This window comes from Salmo trutta, chromosome 17 (genome assembly GCF_901001165.1).
Source record: "Salmo trutta chromosome 17, fSalTru1.1, whole genome shotgun sequence".
NCBI lineage: Eukaryota > Metazoa > Chordata > Actinopteri > Salmoniformes > Salmonidae > Salmo > Salmo trutta.
The window spans coordinates 19591486-19606701 of record NC_042973.1 but is presented as its reverse complement, the minus strand read 5'-3'; the positions used below and the strand labels follow the sequence as shown (position 1 = coordinate 19606701).

At 44.9% G+C, this 15216-nt stretch overlaps 1 protein-coding gene across 4 annotated transcripts in view; it reads left to right on the top strand.

The window, feature by feature from the left end:
- The window catches only part of LOC115151815 (serine/threonine-protein kinase stk11), a 36282-nt gene extending 22016 nt beyond the window's left edge, over window positions 1-14266 (top strand). For 3 of the 4 annotated variants that reach the window (XM_029696066.1, XM_029696067.1, XM_029696064.1), the window contains 3 exons: window positions 409-608; window positions 8803-9083; window positions 13693-14266. In XM_029696066.1, the coding sequence (XP_029551926.1) occupies window positions 409-608; window positions 8803-9041 (439 nt within the window). In that variant the 3' untranslated portion in view covers window positions 9042-9083; window positions 13693-14266. Of the gene's footprint in view, window positions 1-408; window positions 609-3309; window positions 3423-8802; window positions 9084-13692 lie in introns of those variants that run through there. The other variant, XM_029696065.1, reaches the window with a different exon arrangement.
- The last annotated feature ends 950 nt before the right edge of the window (window positions 14267-15216 follow it).

Here is a 15216-nt window from a genome sequence, read left to right as displayed (position 1 = left end):
CAAGGAGGCCTACAAACCTGACTCAGTTACACCAACTCTGTCAGGAAGAATGGGCCAAAATTCACCCAACTTATTGTGAGAAGCTTGTGGCTACCTGAAACGTTTGACCCAAGTTAAACAATTTAAAGGCAATGCTACCAAATACTAGTTAAGTGTATGTAAACTTCTGTCTCACTGGGGAATGTGATTAAAGGAATAAAAGTTGAAATAAGTCATTCTCTACTATTATTTTGACATTTCACATTCTTAAAATAAAGTGGTGATCCTCACTGACCTAAGACAAGGAATCTTTACTAGGATTAAATATCAGGAATTGTGAAAACTGAGTTTTTATGTATTTGGCTAAGGTGTATGTAAACTTCCGACTTCAACTGTATAACCTTAAAATCAATCTTTGTGTGGTTTCAGCTGGGTGAGGAAGAAGCACCCTGCCATGGAGCCTCTGGTGCCAATGCCCCCCAGTGCTGACCGGAGGGACGCGTGGCGTAGCATGACTGTACTGCCTTACCTGGAGAACCTGCACGGCTACACCGACCAGGACGACCAGGATGATGATGAACTCTTCTATGGCGCTGGAGACATCTACTCTCAGGGTTTCACTATGCCAGGTGAAATACAGAGATATGGAGGGAGAGAAGGATGGAGACATGACTTAATAGAGTGATGTTTATAAGGACTAGGAGGATAATGACAAGCTGCTCTATGGAGAAAACCACATTTCCAACCAGGGTTTTGCTATGCAAGGTGAGAGACACGGGATAGAGGGAGGTGGAGAGATGTTGAGGTGGAGAGTGAGGGTTATTGGGAGAGAGAATTTGAGTGATAAATAACATTTCTTTGTCACATTCTTTACAAACAACAGGTGTAGACTAAAAGTGAAATGCTTACTTACTGTACGGGTCCTTTTCCAACAATGCAGAGTTAAAGATAAACAATTTTAAATAGTGCCATCAGGAATAAATACACAGTGAATAACGGATAACAATAACAAGTAAAAATAACATGGCTCTATACAGGGATTACCAGTAACGAGTTTGATGTGCAGGGGTATGAGGTAATTGAGGTAGCGATGTACATTTACGGTATCAGTCAAAGTTTGGACACACCTACTCATTCAAGGGTTTTTCATTATTTTACTCTTTTCGACATTGTTGAGTTACGGTGAAAACATCAAAACTATGAAATAACACATGAAATGCCTAGTTAAATAAAATGTAAAAGATCATGTAGTAACCAAAAAAGTGTTAAACAAATCAAAATAGTCTATTTGAGATTCTTCAAAGTAGCCACCCTTTGCCTTGATGACAGCTTTGCACACTCTTGGCATTCTCTCAACCAGCTTTACCTGGAATGCTTTTCCAACAGAGTTTCAAATCAAATTTTATTGGTCACATACACATGGTTAGCAGATGTTAATGCGAGTGTAGCGAAATGCTTGTGCTTCTGGTTCCGACAGTGCAGTAATAGCTAACAAGTAATCTAACAATTCCCCAACAACTACCTAATACACACATCTGAAAGGGGTGAATGAGAATATGTACATATAAATATATGGATGAGCGAGGGCCAAGCGGCATAGGCAAGGTGCAATATATGGTATAAAATACAGTATATACATATGATATGAGTACCGTAAATTCCGGACTATAAGCCGCAACTTTTTTCCCAGGCTTTGAACCTCGCGGCTTAAACAATGACGCGGCTAATATATGGATTTTTCCCGCTTTCATTTTTTTTTCTTAAAAAAAAACACATTCTGTGACGTGCTCAGTTTTTTGGCAGCATGAAGCTTTCATTAGACCAATGAAATTGCCGAACGGGTTAAGGTCAAACAGTGATGAGAGCGACAATGAAAACGATCCAATATCGGATGAAGCAATTCTGCGAAGGGTATTTAGCATCCCCAGTGGCTTTGCAAGTGCGGAGAGGGTATTCTCTGCTGCTGGACTACTCTCCAGGCACCATCACATGAGTCTGAAGCTACAGACTGTGACCAAAATCATGCCTAATAAGGCGTTTTTTTCGTTTCATTTTTATTTAAGTCTAAGTCACAGCCTATATGCGCAATTTATGGACTATAATGATTTAATACAATGTTTAAATGCTGAGCACTATAATGTTCCTGCCAGCCTAGTGTGTCGCACTCGCAAATGCTTCAGTTGATTTATTTGTAGGCTATAGCCTTGAAATAATAGGATAATAATATAGCCTAAAAAATGTATTTTAATATCTGGCCAGTTCAATCAATGTGGATGTCTATGATTGGTTCAGATTTGGTCCGGTTTGGCTGTTGAACTCAAGGAAGGTCTAGACCGCACCATTTATTAATTTTTTTACGTCCAAAAGATGTCGGCGTCGGTTCGGGCTTACTGTGGTGTAGCCTACAGTGTCGAACCACAATAGAATTTTATGAATGGCCATCCATGTGGTAGGCCTAACGTTTGTGGAATGGTTGCATTGGCTTTATTAGTCCTGATTCCTGTGACTAATCGATTTGGCTATTTAAAGATACAATATGCAGAAATCTCTCCATTTCCTGTTTGTTAAAATTCCAGTAGTGCGCCAAATTTCAGTTTACTGTATGTGACAAAACAAGCAGTCATTGTGTGGAGAATCATTGTAACATCTAAACCGCTGTGAAATATATTTTCCATAAATGAAAATATTGTATTTTAGCAGTTTGAAATTGCTGTACAAAACCCGAAAGTAAAAGACTCCAAAACAGAATTTAAAAACGGGCAGCAGTAAAATTGAGCACATAGAACAGATCTACCGCTTCTTAGGCTGGCTTTCAATGAGAATGGCAGATCTGTAACTCATATTTTCTATGTGAATCACCCAAAAAGTGACATATTGCAGCTTTAAGCTCTGAATGTCAGCTATCCAACTGTATCAGGAGTTATCCTGAGCCTGTTTGCAATGAGAATCAATGTGTTTACACAGCGGGTAATGCAGAAGTATTGTGTTTTTCCCTATGATCATCTCGTCATAAATGTACGGGTACAAACGCCATTACGTGTTGTCCATTTTACTTTGACCTGTCCTGTTTTTAGGATATGATTGTTAAAATGCCATATTCACATCAAAGCACATTTTTTTTATTTGAAGGATGTTTAAAATATGAGCAACACATCAAACAGCAGTGTTGTGTCAGCCAGTTCTTACTTCAGTCTAGACCTGCTAGACCTATTAGTTTCCCAAAATGTCTCACCTTAAGGGAGGAATGGAGTTAATGAAGTCCCTCCACCCCCTCTCTTTTCCTCCCCTCTCCTCTTTGTCTTTGTCATAATAATGTGATGTTGCCAATAGCCAGAGCCTTATCTAGTGCAGGAGAGGAGACAGCCACGCCTGGTGGAGCCAACCAGATGCTGCTGATATTGTGCAGCACTAGGACCTACTTGGGGACCCACACGAAGACAAATGTCAGTGTTTTTCTTTTGGATTATTATTATTATTTTTTTGAATGACAAAAGCACTGTTTGGCATGGATGCACAATCCTTTGTCAGTTAGCCTTCTGTAGTGGTGCCATTAACACGACAGTTATGTCATGCCCACATCCTCAAATCAAAGTTTTACTCGCTTCTCACTAAACTTTTTTCCTTCGTATGGATTGGATTGTTATCTCTCTGAGTGTGTGTTCTGGTGTGTCCATCTCTGCAGAGGATCTGCTCAAGCTGCTGTCTGTCAGTCTGTCTGTGATTGCGTCAGCCTAGTGCGTATGTGGGCTGGTAGCCACTGGTAGTGATTGAACTGTGGGCTGGTAGTGATTGAACAAGGTCAGAGCTGATAGGAGAGGATTCTGGAGGAGGAGGGAGTAGAGCAGGTGAAGTTGACTACGTCAGGCTCAGAGAATGTCCATGGAGGAGGGAGCAGAGCAGGTGAAGTTGACTACGTCAGGCTCAGAGAATGTCCATGGAGGAGGGAGTAGAGCAGGTGAAGTTGACTACGTCAGGCTCAGAGAATGTCCATGGAGGAGGGAGCAGAGCAGGTAAAGTTGACTACGTCTGGCTCAGAGAATGTCCATGGAGGAGGGAGTAGAGCAGGTGAAGTTGACTACGTCAGGCTCAGAGAATGTCCATGGAGGAGGGAGTAGAGCAGGTGAAGTTGACTACGTCAGGCTCAGAGAATGTCCATGGAGGAGGGAGCAGAGCAGGTGAAGTTGACTACGTCAGGCTCAGAGAATGTCCTTGGAGGAGGGAGCAGAGCAGGTGAAGTTGACTACGTCAGGCTCAGAGAATGTCCATGGAGGAGGGAGCAGAGCAGGTGAAGTTGACTACGTCAGGCTCAGAGAATGTCCATGGAGGAGGGAGTAGAGCAGGTGAAGCTGACTACGTCAGGCTCAGAGAATGTCCATGGAGGAGGGAGCAGAGCAGGTGAAGTTGACTACGTCAGGCTCAGAGAATGTCCATGGAGGAGGGAGTAGAGCAGGTGAAGTTGACTACGTCAGGCTCAGAGAATGTCCATGGAGGAGGGAGCAGAGCAGGTGAAGTTGACTACGTCAGGCTCAGAGAATGTCCTTGGAGGAGGGAGCAGAGCAGGTGAAGTTGACTACGTCAGGCTCAGAGAATGTCCATGGAGGAGGGAGCAGAGCAGGTAAAGTTGACTACGACAGGTTCAGAATATCCATGGACGTGGGGTTGATTTCCACTTTCCATAGTAGAGCTCATTTCTTTCTCTAATCACTCAGTCAACTTCTCTCTTAGTAACACAAGGCAGATGCTGTGATGTGCTCGCCTGGACTTTCACATGATATCTGATTCATTATATTTGATGACATTGGCACTAACATTGTTGAATGTGACAGGCTGGTATAGCAGTAGTTGTGGCCTGAAGGTAGACTTATGTTGCTGTCTTGTACTTGTTTTGTAACATAAGGTGCTAGAAGCACTCAATATGTCCTCGCCTGCCTTGGCTAATTACTGCATGTTGTTGGTGTCATGGCTCTGGTTAGAGACACAGTATAGTCATTATTGGCCCACTGCTAAAGCCCTAGGCACTGGCTGTGTTTTAGGGCACACTACACACAAAACAATGTATTTCTATGCGTTTCAGAACCTCAAAACGGGAGGGATCCAGTATTGAATGAATACAAAAAGCACATCAGGCATTTGACATCAAAAGATACAATGGAGATTCCTAGATGTCCCTGTAATCTTCAGATTTTTCACTGATAGCAGTACATTTGATAGATGCCATAAGACCATACAGCTACTTGCCTGTTTTAATGACTCATGCTAGTGTGTTAGTTTTGGGTTCATTTGCTAATTTTTCCTATTGACTGCAGTGATTTAGCCTACCTGAGTCATAATTTTTTTTTTTACCTTTATTTAACTAGGCAAGTCAGTTAAGAACAAATTCTTATTTTCAATGACAGCCTAGGAACAGTGAGTTAACTGCCTTGTTCAAAATGACAGATGTGTAACTTGTCAGCTCGGGGATTTGAACTTGCAACCTTTCGGTTATGAGTTCAATGCTCTAACCACTAGGCTACGCTGCCACCCATAAAAGTAAAAGACTGCCCAAACCATATAAAAGACTGCCCAAACTGCCTCCTCTCTGATAACACAGTGAATTTCAAAATCAAAACTCATTCAATCATTCCTAGTTTTTCTTTCTTGTCTTATATTAGAGATAAGAATTGATGGAAATTGTTTTATTATATTAGCTTTCAAGTAGATTACATTATTCATCTTTCCACAATAGAGTTTTATGAGCTTGCTTGAACTTTTATAACGTGTCCAATCTGGCCTTACCCAATTACATGAGGACAACATGGAGAGAGACTATCCATCACGTATTTCTTCTTTCCCTCAATTACCTTTCCTCCCCTACACAGCAGTCTTTTATTTTGTCATTTGTCTGCTGGGGTTTCTTGTGCAGTATGTGTTGCCAATTATTCAAAGTTAAGCCCATTTTTAAACCTGAATCTTGTTTATGTTGGGGGAAAATGTCATTCCCACCTCTCCCCTTCAAAGGGAAGCACAAAAAGATGATTTGTATTTTCGATTTGATTCACAGCTGCTTCCGCTGTTGGCGGCCTGTGGAAGGTATTTGTGAAGTTATACCCACTATACTTTAATTTTCCCTTGCTGCCGTCAGTCTGTTGTGTTTGCTCTCTGTGCCATGCTGTGGCTGTTAAAACATGTAGAATAGAGCTTAAAAATAACTGGAATCACAATCATTTGTACTAGCGTGGCTTTGTAGGGCAATGCCTGTTGGGAGGCTGATTTGGGAGAAAGAAGAACTACAGTGTGAGTATGTAGAAGTGTGATAGAAATGTGCAAATTCAATTGAGTTTAAATTTGTTCATAATAATCTATTTTCCAGCCCATCTCCTCCCCAGTCTGAGCCTCCTATACTGCACAACACACAGTATTCTTCATCATTCCTCCATTAATCCATATCTTTCTATCTCTGTATCTCTCTCTCGCTCTCTCTCTTTGTCATTCTGCTGAAGGCTGAAGCATTAAGAGGTTTTAGAATTCCTAAGGGGTTTATATGTGTGTAGGGAAGCTCAGTATACCACCGCTGCTTATCTAGAGACTAAAAACCACCCCAGGAGCACCAACTCTTACTGTGCAACAATGCATCCCACTATAGAGGGAGCCATAGCTTGACTACATTAGAGCGGTGAGGTGTTTTTGAGAAAGAGAGGGAGGTGTGCATATGGCCTGTGGTGTATTTGACGTCAAACGTCCTGGTTTGTGACCCCCGTATCAGCCTTTCTTGCTCAGTTTGTGCCCACACACAACACCACCACCACTTATTTCAATGATTTCCGCAAACATACACCCCCCCTCCTCCCTCCGCTCGCCGGCTCCAGAAGCAGCAGTTTGAAATTGCCGATTAGAGAGTAGCAAGTGTTTAAGTTGCCATGGCAACTGGGTGAGTCATCCCGCTGCGGTCAGTTTAGTCACACTTGCACTGTATATCCCTCCCTCTTCCTTCTCTCCCTCCTTTCCTCCCTCTCGCTCTGACACTGTATGATTCTACCTTTTCTTTTGTCACCTTTGCTGTCGTCAAAGAGGGGGTGGCAGATGCAGGTCTTTACAGTTCAGCCACTGTTAGAGTCGTGAGTCAAGGATGGTAGAGAGGCGCTGTGACGGGGAGTTTGATGAGGGCAACCCGAGTGTCACTGTGCTGCCTTTGATTACTTATTTATGGTCCAGGCTAATCAGTAATCCCAGTGTCGACAGCTTCACGGGGGATAAAGGACGAGAGAGCGCGCCCAGACAGACTTCATTTAGCTGGTCTTCATTTGCTGAGAATGCCCAGAGTGCTTGGATTTCTGATTGAACAAGTCTAATAATGTGCGGATGTACATTTTGATTAATTAAGGGGATGATTGTTGTTATGCGTGTGGCTTTAGTCATCTGGTGCTTTGTGTTCACATCAGGCCAACTCATCGCCCAATTCATGAAAAATCATGACTCATTATTAATGTCATGTAGTTTGAGTTTTATTTTCCTATTTCTACTTGGCATATTTTACTTACCTGTTAGACACTTTGTAATCTTGGTTCCTCAAGCAACAGATGACTGACAGATGTAACATGTTCTGCTCTCTATAATGAAGTGAAACCAGCTGCTTATTGCTGCTGCTGTAACTACTGCTACTCTCTATACTAGTCTGTTTTCTGTTAGCTCACCTGTACCCCAGCCTGCTCCTGTTTGGCTGCTTTTCTTCTGAGGGGGATTGGTATATATCTCAATCACTGCCTGTAGTTGATTAATAATGGTAATAATTGATGCATTGCTCTGGCAGTAAGCTCCCCTGAAGGAGCAGAGCCTAATGCCAAGACCACATGTATTGTCATCTAATACGTGGGTTTCCTGTCTGAAGTTTTGTTGTTGAACAACTTCAGTTTGGATCAGCTACTCTACACTACGGGACGGTTTACTAGGACACAAGTCTAGTCTTGGCCAATAAAACACTTTTTCAATTAAGAATCTCAATTGAACATGATTTTTAGTTTAGGACTAGTGTTAATCTGTGTCAGGAGAAACTGGCCCTATATGTAGATAGCTGTGCTCTGTGCTAGTGGAAATACTGTTTGCTACTGGAGGGTTTGATTTGGCAAGTTTGTTTTTATTTCGTTTTTTTACTCCAGAAGAACTATATCAGCTGTAAATGAAGCAGGCTGTTTTGGGTTGTGCTTTCACACAGTGAAGAGCACAGAAATAGCATGAAACACTTTTAAATTAAATATATTCTCTGTAGGCGAGACATTTTAATTTTCATCGACAGTTAATGTGTGAATGTGCTTTTTCTTGTGTTTGTGAATGCAGCGTTTTATTTGTATGCAAAATGTCCTAATAAAAGAATCTTAGAAATTAGCCAGTTAGTCAAAAGTGCCTGTCATCAACCATCTCTGTAAAAATGCAAACCACAGAAGCACAAGTTAAAAATAAGCCTACATTTTGTAAAAGCACACAGTAAAAATAGGCTTACATTTAGCAAGTCTCCCAGGACTTTCTGTCTGTCTACAAACTGTTGTTCAATGCTGCTCTGTGCTCACCTCCCACATTATCTTGATTACTCTGACCTGTTTCTAACAGTGTGTGGAGGTGAGAAGGAAAAGTTCCTCCTACTAGACACTTACAGTATCTGACACAGATCTAATGTCAATTTGTCATTTCCCCCTAATGGTTTGGGGGAGTAAGCTGATCCTAGATTTGTGCATAAAGCCGACTTCTACCCGGAGTCTTAACAAGATGGCTGACAGCATACTGTATGTTTCTCTAGTGAGCCATCTCAGACCGCTGACCTCTAACCCCTGCCTCTCTGTGTCTTCTCCCCAGGACGAGTGCATGAGGACGGGCTGGAGCAGAACGGGTACCAGGGTGGGTGTGTGGGGCCGGGCCTGGGGCTCAGGACCCTGTGTGTGAGCGGCACAGAGACAGACCAGGACCACTACCCAACCACCAGCAGAACCAGGTCCCGATCAGAACGTCTCTCCAGCTCCTCCTCCAACCCCTCACGCAAAGGAGTGTCCACCTACAGCCGCATCCGCAAGCTGTCCAACTGTAAGCAGCAGTGAGAGCAGCCCCGAGACCCCCAGCCCTGAACACACACTGGACAGGTGAGGAGAAGGAGTAGTCATACAGGACACCTGTACAATGTTGTGGTCTACATCTAATTATAAATTGGGTGGTTCGAGCCCTGAATGCTGATTGGCTGACAACCGTGGTATATCAGCGCGTATACCACAGGTGTGACAAAACATTTCTTGTTACTGCTCTAATTGTTGGTAACCAGTTTATAATAGCAATAAGGCACCTCTGGGGTTTGTGGTATATGGCCAATATATCCACGCACTCCGTGTTGTGCATAAGAACAGCCCTTAGCCGTGGTATATTGGCCATATATCACACCCCCTCGTGCCTTATTACTTAAGGGTATGGAGACACCCTTTGGGACTGATTCTGTGACTGTCACGCTCGTCGGAAAGGACGGACCAAGGCGCAGCGTGAGTTGAGTTCCACATCTTTAATATACAGTGAAACTAAGAAAATAACAAACATGCAATGAACGTGAAGTCGTAGCGCTCAACACACTAACACAAAAACAATATCCCACAATGCAGGTGGGAACAGGGACTCCTTAAGTATGATCCCCAATTAGAGACAACGATAATCAGCTGCCTCTATTGGGAACCATACTCAAACCCAAACATAGAAATATAATTGACTAGAACACCCCCTAGTCACAGCCAGACCTACAACACCATAGAGAACCCCCCCAAAGGTGCGGACTCCGGCCGCAAAACCTGAAACCAAATGGGGAGGGTAGGGGGGGTGACTAGTGTCGGTGGTGGCTCCGGTGCGGGTCGCCGCCCAGGTCCCGGATCCGGCCATGGCGCCGGGCTGAACGCCGTGCCTGGACTGGGCATCGGCGCAGAGGAGGGCTCCGGCCATGGAGCTGGGTTGGACGCCGTGCCTGGACTGGGCACCGGCGCAGAGGAAGGCTCCGGCCTTGGAGCGGGACTGGACGTAGTGCCTGGACTGGGCACTGGCGCAGAGGAAGGCTCCGGCCATGGAGCTGGGTTGGCCGCCGTGCCTGGACTGGGCATCGGCGCAGAGGAAGGCTCCGGCCTTGGAGCGGGACTGGACGCCGTGCCTGGACTGGGCACCGGCGCAGAGGAAGGCTCCGGCCTAGGAGCGGGACTGGGGAGGCGCACTGGAGGCCTGGTGCGTGTAGCCGGCACAGGTGGCACCTTACTGGTGACACGCACCTCAGGGCGGGTGCGGGGAGCTGGCACCGGACGTACCGGGCTGGGGAGACGCATTGTAGGCCTGGTGCGTTGAGCCGGCACAGGTGGCACCGGACTGGTGACACGCACTTCAGGGAGATTGCAGGGAGCTGGCACAGGATGTACCGGACTGGGGAGGCGCACTGGAGGCCTGGTGCGTGGAGCCAGCACAGGTGGCACCGGACTGGTGACACGCACTTCAGGGCGAGTGCGGGGAGCTGGCACAGGACGTACCGGACTGGGGAGGCGCACTGGAGGCCAGATGCGTGAAGCCGGCACAGACTTCACCAGACTGCTGACAGGCTCTTCAGGTCGAATGTTGAGCAGAACACACTTGACCAACATCTCTCTCTCTCCCAACTTCTCCATCGTCTCCCTGACGGTCTCTGGCTCTTCAGGGTGAGTACAGGGAGCTGGCACAGATGGCACCGGACTGATGACCCGCTCTTCCACTCTCCGCTGCTCCACCGACCACCCCTCGTGCCCCCCCTCCTCGGCATCGTCGCTGTCTTTCCACCTTCCTCGGTGTCTCCTTCCAAGGAAGGGTCTCACATCCGGACATGATTTCCTCCCATGTCCAAAACTCCTTAACCTCCATAACACACGCTGCTTGGTCCTGCGTTGGTGGGATATTCTGTCACGCTCGTCGGAAGGACGGGACCAAAGCGCAGCGTGCGTATAGTTCCAGATGTTTTATTTCAAAGTGAAACAACAAAGACCAAAATGAATGTGCCGTTCGTAGCACACAATGCACTAAACAAAACAATATCCCACAAAGCAGGTCGGAGAAAGGGCTTCCTAAATATGATCCCCAATTAGAGGCAACGATTACCAGCTGCCTCTAATTGGGAACCATACAAACAGCAACATAGAAAATGAATGACTAGAACACCCCCCTAGTCATGCTCTGTCCTAAACACCATAGAGAACCGAGGGCTCTCTATGGTCAGGGCGTGACAGTGACCTTGAGATGATGATGCTACTTAATCCAACTAAGATGTTGTCTTATCTGAGATGTTCTCTTCTCTGAGATCCTCAATAAATACAAATACAAGGATGAACTGATCCCTTGATCCCCTACTGAAACATACAGCTAATTGAAAATGTATGCCCCCACCCAACATATCAGGGAAATAAGATTCTGATTTAGTCTGCCTGGAGTAATTATCCATCAGTGCCTTGATTTCTTTCTTCTCAGCCGCTCAATGTAAACAACAGGCCAGAAGAGTGTGAGTGTAATTATGGAGCCAAATAGAACAGTGGAGTGGTGCTGCCTGGGTGTCTCCAGGGAGAGAGAGAAGAGGAGAGGCAGGCTGGTTTGGTGGAGAGCCTGAATGGGGGCTGGATGACGCAGTTTAGGGTACTGAGAGGGGTGGGGGAGGCAGGAAGAGCCCTGACTGACGCTGATGCTCTGTATGGATGGAGAGGAGTCGAAGAGGATAGGAGGAGTGTGTGGGCGGACTGCGTGGAAAGGAGATGTAGCATAATCAGCTTTTTCGAGGGTTTTCTCTTCTCTCCCTCTTTTTCTATATATTTTTCTCTCTCTGTCGGCCCTTTTTATTTTTCTCTTTCCCTCTCTCCGTGTTCTCCCTGTGGTACCTGCTTATTCATGTGGGTTCCTCTCTTTCTTCCTCTCTCACTCCTTTCTTTCTCTCCCTCAGTGTCTTTCTATGAGTCATTCCTGAGTACGCGCTCTGACTCTTTAACAAGCTCCCCCTGCCTCACGCCTCACATTCCTCTTTCTGAAGGAGAAATTAAGGATCCCATCAAATGTGCTGCTGTACCCCTGCCTGGTTAACAGGATCATACAAATGCATTGTGTTCCAACACAAATACCATCACCCGAGCCAATAGGGGATTCTGATGCTGATTTGAAGAATACTTCTGACAAGAATATTCCTTCCTAACCCACATGTTTTTGGGCATTTTATCATAGTTTACAACATTGTGATGGTGCTATATGAAAATAACTATTTGTCTGACTATTTGTTCAAAAATAAAGAGTTAAAATAAAATAGACCGGAGAACTAATTGTATTGTCATATTTGAAATGCCACATCATCTACAGTACTGTATGTAATTGAGTGTGACTGATAAGATGACATCATCTCCAACTTGTTTTTTGCCGTCAGTCACATGGATGGATCTGGGACCACAGCTAATCAGTGAGAAATGGAATAGCTGTCCAATAGCAGCAACGAGCCGAGCGGCATCCTTTCTGAGTCATCGGCATGCAGGCATCTCCCACGCAGTCTGCCGAGGGGGAGAGGGTGATCACTCCTCCACAGCATCATCCAAGAGACATCCGAGAATACTGAGAAGCCTTTTCACAATAAGGGAGAGAAGGGTGGAATGGAGGACGTGGGGGAGGAGGGGGACACCATCCAATCTATATTAGTTTGTGCAATGAATGACTCACAGCCCGGCTGAGACTGGGCGTAATGGACTGGACAGGATATTGTGTTTGGTAAAAGTCGGACTGATCGAGGTCCTGGCTGCAGTCTGGAGCCTGCTTTCTGACAGAAAGTCCAGCAGTAACAGCCTGCTGCCTGACAGAACGTCCAGCAGTAACAGCCTGCTGCCTGACAGAAAGTCCAGCAGTAACAGCCTGCTGCCTGACAGAAAGTCCAGCAGTAACAGCCTGCTGCCTGACAGAACGTCCAGCAGTAACAGCCTGCTGCCTGACAGAAAGTCCAGCAGTAACAGCCTGCTGCCTGACAGAACGTCCAGCAGTAACAGCCTGCTGCCTGACAGAAAGTCCAGCAGTAACAGCCTGCTGCCTGACAGAAAGTCCAGCAGTAACAGCCTGCTGCCTGACAGAAAGTCCAGCAGTAACAGCCTGCTGCCTGACAGAAAGTCCAGCAGTAACAGCCTGCTGCCTGACAGAAAGTCCAGCAGTAACAGCCTGCTGCCTGACAGAAAGTCCAGCAGTAACAGCCTGCTGCCTGACAGAAAGTCCAGCAGTAACAGCCTGCTGCCTGACAGAAAGTCCAGCAGTAACAGCCTGCTGCCTGACAGAAAGTCCAGCAGTAACAGCCTGCTGCCTGACAGAACGTCCAGCAGATTCCAGCAGTAACAGCCTGCTGCCTGACAGAACGTCCAGCAGATTCCAGCAGTAACAGCCTGCTGCCTGGTTGGTTCACAGAGGGAAATCCTCCACATCCGTCTCTGCGTGTCACGCTGGCTGATTCTGTGTGGGCGGCATCCCACTCACTGAGAGTGGCCACAGGGAGGCTTACAGCGCCAACTGAATGGCTGTACAGATACAGATGCAGGACACTATCCATAAAACCTTGGTTCCATTGGTGTCATAGACTGTAATACTATGTGAATCCTCCATTATTCAGACATCTCTAACTGTATTGTGTACATGTTAAATGACTGACTGAGTAATACTGTAAAAGTCTTGAGCTAATTGTGTGTTTTGATTCCCTCGTAGGTCTCTAATTCCCTGCTCCCTGATGTTGGGGAGATGAATGTTTTGACAGCCTGGCCAACAGGATGCGATGGCAGGACATGCTGTACTACAGTGGTTTGTTTCACATGATCTGCCTGTCTGAAGACTGACAACATAACGATGATGATGATGATCCAAGAGTGAAGCACCAGAAAGAAATGAAGAAGAAGAAGAAGAGGGTAGGAGGACTAGGTCTTCCCCCTCTCTGCAAATCATATTCTGGGATCCCTCTGTATTAATGTAGCTCGTTTTAGACTACTACACTGTTTATCCTACAGTTACTCTGTATTAAAGCGCACATCGTGATATGTATTGAATGACATTGATCATTTCAATAAATTACAATATTGGTAATAATAATGATCATTTATATAAAATGCATAAACTGCATGCTATGCAGGCTAAAAGAAAGGGATCTATAGATACTCCAAGCATACATAACTATTCAGGAATGTCTTGGCTTGGTTTTTAATTTTGCGTCTGGGTTTTGTTTCAGGGTTTTATTCCCCACAATATGTTTATCATTATTATTTATATAAAATGCACCCCAACCTCACCAGCTGTGTTTCTTCAGTGATTTCTCTTTATTTGTGGCTGTATTATAAATGTATCTGGTCAATCAAACAATAGGCAGTTTTAAACTTTAGTCCCCAGGCTCAATTTCTAGGTTCAGAGAGAGAGAAAGAGAGCTGACTGATGGGCGAGATTACAAACCTTATGACATTTCACTGACATAAATTCATTTGGTCTGCTTTTCACTTCTCCAGCTTCTTTAAAGAACAGCTGTAATTGGTTACATGAGTGTGCTGTTGCAGTCAACCCTGCAGGCTGCTCTAGAGCCACAGCACTGTACTGCAGATCGCTTCACCTTGACTTTGATGTATTATTCTTACTGGTCTATTGGCTGGTGGGAGGGTTGGCTGCAGCCTACTTTGATAAGATGATATGTGGCTCCTGCTGTGACGGGCTTGTTTTAGTAGAACTGGCCTGGCCAAGGTATTGATCCAGGGTGTTACTTTATCCTGAACTGGAGCACAACAGAGGAATCTTCACACAGACCCAACATGCTTCTCAAACTATGCAACAATAGAATTTCAATAAAACCAAGAGCAAAATAGAAATAACAGAAGTTATAGCTTTGCTGTAGGGTGGTAAATAAATCCACACATTAGTGCTAGTCTAGGGTTGCAAAGGGAGGGTTTATTACTGAAATCTTTCTAAGTTTACCAGTAAACGACCATCATTTTGGTAACTTTAAAGTTTTTGGGGAATTTTATCAGATATCTAGAGGCCTTTTTGGGTTCTTCAGATTATAACAGGTGTGGTGTAATTATCTCTGGCCCTCTGTGGCTCTATCAAATATAGAATATATACAATAATCAAATAAGATGATTCTAAAATTTAAAAAATAGAATGTCAAAGCTGTAAAATATTATCCTAAATATAAACCATAAACTTAGTGAATACCATTGGTGTTTAAATATGAGGGTCTCAGCATGAAATATC